At 47.2% G+C, this 4,977-nt stretch overlaps 2 protein-coding genes across 7 annotated transcripts in view; both read right to left on the bottom strand.

Annotated features, from left to right (window-relative positions):
- LOC113207701 (uncharacterized) overlaps positions 1-1,933 on the bottom strand; it is a 17,544-nt gene extending 15,611 nt beyond the window's left edge. The window contains exon 1 of one of the 2 annotated variants that reach the window (XM_052264079.1): positions 1,092-1,933. The gene's annotated coding sequence lies outside the window, so the exon portion shown is untranslated. Of the gene's footprint in view, positions 1-1,083 lie in introns of both variants that reach the window. The other variant, XM_026424356.2, reaches the window with a different exon arrangement.
- A 112-nt stretch (positions 1,934-2,045) lies between these two features.
- The window catches only part of LOC113207703 (probable lysine-specific demethylase 4A), a 6,250-nt gene continuing 3,318 nt past the window's right edge, over positions 2,046-4,977 (bottom strand). For 2 of the 5 annotated variants that reach the window (XM_052264083.1, XM_026424360.2), the window contains exons 3-10: positions 3,609-3,639; positions 3,331-3,519; positions 3,101-3,244; positions 2,850-3,006; positions 2,704-2,770; positions 2,534-2,621; positions 2,236-2,445; positions 2,046-2,151 (exon numbers count right to left, since the gene is read on the bottom strand). In XM_052264083.1, coding sequence (XP_052120043.1) covers positions 2,319-2,445; positions 2,534-2,621; positions 2,704-2,770; positions 2,850-3,006; positions 3,101-3,244; positions 3,331-3,509 — 762 coding nt within the window. In that variant the 5' untranslated portion in view covers positions 3,510-3,519; positions 3,609-3,639 and the 3' untranslated portion in view covers positions 2,046-2,151; positions 2,236-2,318. Of the gene's footprint in view, positions 2,152-2,235; positions 2,446-2,533; positions 2,622-2,703; positions 2,771-2,849; positions 3,007-3,100; positions 3,245-3,330; positions 3,520-3,608; positions 3,835-4,977 lie in introns of those variants that run through there. The other 3 variants (XM_026424359.2, XM_026424358.2, XM_026424357.2) reach the window with 3 other exon arrangements.

Consider the following 4,977-nt stretch of genomic DNA (forward strand, 5'->3'; position numbering starts at 1 on the left):
GGGGGGGGGGGCACTTACTGCGAGGGGTACGGGACAACGCTCTTTACTCGATACACACGATGTAGGGACCGGCCGGCAAGCGCAGAGGGCAGCGAGCGAGGGTCAGTCCACCTGGAAGCAGCCCTTCCTCTCCGGGACCCGGAGGGCCCAACAGCACCGCCGCCGTGCAGAGGCTCAAAACACGGCTTTCCGCCATGCTGTGTGAGTGTGTGTGTCCACGCGGGAAGGGAGGGAGTGGGGCGGGAGGAGGAAGGGAGCAGCAGCAGCAGCAGCTTGGAGTGCAGGCGAGCTGATTGCTGTTTGCAGAGGAGCAGCGCGAGCAGGGGGTTGGAAAGGGGGGGGGGGAGCTGGGCGACATGCGGGCCCGGTCTTATACCCCTCCTCTCCGCCCCCAGACACACACATACGCGGCTGCCAGGTGGCGTGCAAGTGCAGCGCGCCCGGGAGGTAGGCCGCGCGATGCACGCGTGTCGCCGTGCTGGCCTGCCTCCCGGGCGCTCCCCGGCGGCGTCGCGCGGGGCCGGCTGGGTCTGACAAACTACCCGCTGGGGAGCGTGCTGGTGATTGGGGTGCCTAACCGCGCGACGGCTGCGGGGCCCGGGGCCGAGGCCGCGGCGGGTACTGCTGCTGTGCAATCGACGGGCTTCCATTAGCATGGTCCCCGGGCCCGTGTGGATGATGAGCCCGACCACTCTGCGCTGCTGCATTCCCCCTCACCGACCGGCCCGGTATGGTGGGTTGTGCTGCTCGGCCGCCTGGCTTGGCTACGCCACCGGGGGGGTCGCGGCCGCCGCGCCTCGGCCAATGCGCACGGTATGCTAACAAACCCCGCTGCTCCATTTCACAGGCCATCGCCCTCCCCGAGGCACCGCCCCCCGCGTCCAAAATGGAGTGCAGGCCAGGGGCAGTATAGTTCAGGCCCGGATTAGTCAAGGGTCAGCGCGCGCGTCCCCGGCCGTGAGGGGGAGGAGGGCATCGGGTGGACATGATGGCCGGTGCACCGGCCGGCTCCTCTCAGAATCCCTCCTCTCCCTCTCCATCCTCCCCCCCCTCTCTCTCGATCTCTTTTTGCGGTATACTCACTCACTCACTCGACTCAAATGAGGGGCGGGAGAGGGCCTGTGGAAGGAAACAAAGAACATAATTATAGCCATCTTCCCGGATATGTTCCTTGAGCAATAAAGCCCTACAACAACCAGAAGATCTTATGGCATTCTTAAAGAGTATAGTTCCATATCAAAGTTGAGCAGCATTTCTTTTTATCTACTTTGCGTACTTGTCTTTCATAACATCTAAATTAGAATCTCCAGTAATTGTTGTTGGTACACCAGAATTGCAACACTATAAATTTCTTTTGATATTAACAGATAAACCAGAAAGAAGGTGGACATCCCTGAGAATCTGTATAAAGGAGATTTTTGCAAAAATAAACCAGAATATGTAGGCAGTGTTTTAATTAACAAGCTGCCTCACGCAATCAAGGACATTAATGTCCTGAAAAAAATTAGATCTGATTGGGGAAAAGAACAGTTTCTGTAGAAAGCTACATCAATAAATAAACTAATAACAATAACAATAATAATAATAAACTCTTATTTTTTCTTTTGTTTTTTGCAATTGGATGATCCTTGGTGACGCTTCAGATTTGCGTGAGTATCACCCTTTTCCATCACCCTCTTCGCACAATGGCATGTAGAGTACCGCTTTGATTTAAAATTTCTATGTTCCTTCAAATATTTTTTATCAATTGACTCTTCTAAAATTGATTCATATCTTGGGTATTCAGCATGTTCATTTTTTGCGTGGTTTTTAAGTGCTGTGATGCCAGCTGTCCCTTGGCTTTTGGCCTGATACCAACATGGGCAGGTGCAGGGGCAAGGGCAGCGGCAGGGGAAAGGGCACTGGTAATCAAGTTTGCCACTGATCAGGGCACTTTGATGGTCCTAGTCCTCATCAGCAGCATCACATATCTGAAACAAAAGCAAGACTATTAGAGGAACACAAACTCTTGAACCTTGTCCTAATGGGACCTTGACTTACATCACCTTCATCTGATTCATCGTCATCATCAAAACACACTATGCCACCAATGTATTGGCCTCTCTTGTGGCCTGCAAATGGGCCCATGGTGGAGGTAACCTCCTTACAATCCTACAAGGAAGAAATCAGAGAGAAGGATAAAAAATATGGCTTATAAAAGTTGTTATAAAGTAAGTAGCCATTAATGAGCATTACCAGAACGTAATTTTCATGACCAGTTCCAAGAAGCAAAGAAATGTCAGTTGGACAGGCTCCTGGCTGAGCACTATAAGGATTTCTCAAGTCAAGTGTGGCCATAACTCCCAGGTGCTGGCCATGTTTCCACTTTTGTAACATCTCCTGTGTTGCCCCAGTAGAAACCAACACGCCTTGTCAAGTTGCACGTGTTGCATATTGCTCTGCAATCTGAAATGGAAGGACATCACATATTTCAGTGTGACATTGGTATTTTACATATCTACACATATCTACATATATATGCAGGCGAACTAACGAACGGCATTGGCACATTGGCTTGGAAAGCAACCCTGAATGGAGCCACGACTTGGAACACGACTTAACAGCCTCATTCAACGTAAAACCTGAAAGAAAGACAATTATAACAAGAGGAGAAAGACAATAATACTGAATTAAAATCCGAAACTGGTGCAGTTTTACACTTACCAAGGTTGACTCCCCAATGAATTGCAAATGGAAGGAGATAAACCACGTCACCAACTCGCTGTCTTACCTACAAAAATTACAAGTCAATTGTGAAATCTTGTCTCATGTGTTTGTCAGAGCTAACACAACAAATGTTTATAACGCACAGTTCGAACTGGGAAGCCTGCCTTCACAGCTGTCCGAGGGTCGATGAAATTTTGTCTGTGCTGAAGGAAGCTGGGACAATTTGACACTTCTGGAGGTACCCCACACTTTGACATCCATAAGCAGAAAGAACCATAATACGCTGGTGGTACTACGAACCTGAAATATTATGAAATGCACAATTATTAACAGGACACTTAGACAAGATTAAAAGCCCAGATTGTTATTGCAACAGACACAATTTAGCACAAACCAAAGTTTTTCTGCTGCTCCCAATGATCTATTGATTGATTCAAAGGCAAAATCTTCAATATGCAGACCAAAGGTGCTGCTTTGCGTGCCTATATATATAGTTGGGGAGTTTATGCCTTCAAATCTAGTTTGTTCAACATTTTTCCTGAAATAAGGTAAGAAGAGGAAACACTGACATAGGATTCTCACGCTCTTCAAGAAAGTGAATAAGTGTATGTATATAGCACTTACATATTTACAAGATTGTCTAAATGGGGCGAATTTATTCTACTTAAGTTGAGGTCCTTACTGATTTGAAAACTCGTCCCTGTTGGCAGAGAGACGCCAGGACCATACCAAATTTCATTATCTTTGTCAGCAAGTTGTCTGTACAGTTCATCAAGGACCTCATCAACACCTCCAGAATTCATAGCTATCTCCCTGTGGACAGGATGATGTATCAGTTAGTGTCACTCGATAAGGTCAGTGATTTGCAACCAATCTGTCAAATAAATACACAAGCCACTTACAGTTTGGTTTCTTCCTTGGGATTACAGAAGTCTGTTGATACGAGTAAATCAATAAATTTTCTTCTCTTCTCACAGTACGCTCTTCCTTTTAGTGCGTGGTCTACATCTCTGAATCCGGGGGGATACTGCATTTTTGTGTCAAGCAATGCCACTTGGCAGGGGGGTACTTATGGACTAAAGAAAGGATTTGACCCGAAGAGGCATCGAAAATTTCCCTTAGGGAAGATTTTATAGGCCATCAAAATTACCATTGCGCCTTAGGGGAGGTCCGGGTAGGCAACCCACCACACAGTCCCCGCGTTTTCGCCGCTTTTTGCTATTTCTCTGCCGTTTTGACCAACTTCCAGACCGAATTTTTGAGTTCCGTCTTTTGCATTGTGTTCCCTACGAGTACGCGGTCATTTTGAGCTATAGAACACCTCAGAATGTTACTCGCAACGCCCGGGAAAAAGGGTGAAAGGTGAAAGTTAGGTCGCGGAGTGTACAACTTGTTCAAGCGACCTAACCACCCTGTTCACCGATGAAATTTCACGTGTCGACTATTGTTTCCCGTAGTCAAAAGCATGAGGAACACGCTCAAACAAAAAAAAGCAACTTTTTTCGTGGGAAATGCCTTAAAATGGCGATTACTTGTTAGTGTGCGCGGGCCGGCCCCGCGTCCCTGCGGGACGGGCCAGGCTGTCGGCCGTGGTGGCCGCTGTCTGCGTCAGACATGCGCATTTTGTCAAAGGAGCGCCAAAATTTGCTCAGGAGTTCTTAAAGATATAAGAAACAAATTTTGTCCGAAGCCTTTTGGAAAATTTTGAACCGTTCAAACTGTACTATTCAATTCGTACAACCTGAACAGAATGGGATAAATAGCGGTGGCTCTGACCCTTATTAAGCCAATACGTGGCGCGCAGCAACTTCGCAACTCCATTCGGTGATGCTAGACCCAAAGCAAATGTTATCTAGGTAATTTGAACACCCTTGAACACTTTTTTGAACACGTTTGTACATTTTGTAGTGAGTTAAACCGCCGTAAACATGTTTTTTTTTATCTGTATACTTCTGATACCTCAACCCCAGGTGGCCTTGCACGGACAGTGGCGTAGCGTGGACAACCCTGTTCCGAACGCTGAATGGAACACTAAGTTGAACAAAATGTAGTCTTTTCAAAGACACTTGTCAGACACGTCTTTTCCGTATGAAACGAACCAGCTGATGACAAATCTGAAGTCAGAAATGAGGTTTCTCTACATTAAGTTTTTTTTTTTTAGTGTTCCAACACGTACAATGTACAAACGTGTTCAAAAAAGTGTTCAAGGGTGTTCAAATTACCTAGATAACATTTGCTTTGGGTCTAGCATCACCGAATGGAGTTGCGAAG

This window comes from Frankliniella occidentalis, unplaced genomic scaffold (genome assembly GCF_000697945.3).
Source record: "Frankliniella occidentalis isolate FOCC.00 unplaced genomic scaffold, Focc_3.1 Scaffold16, whole genome shotgun sequence".
NCBI lineage: Eukaryota > Metazoa > Arthropoda > Insecta > Thysanoptera > Thripidae > Frankliniella > Frankliniella occidentalis.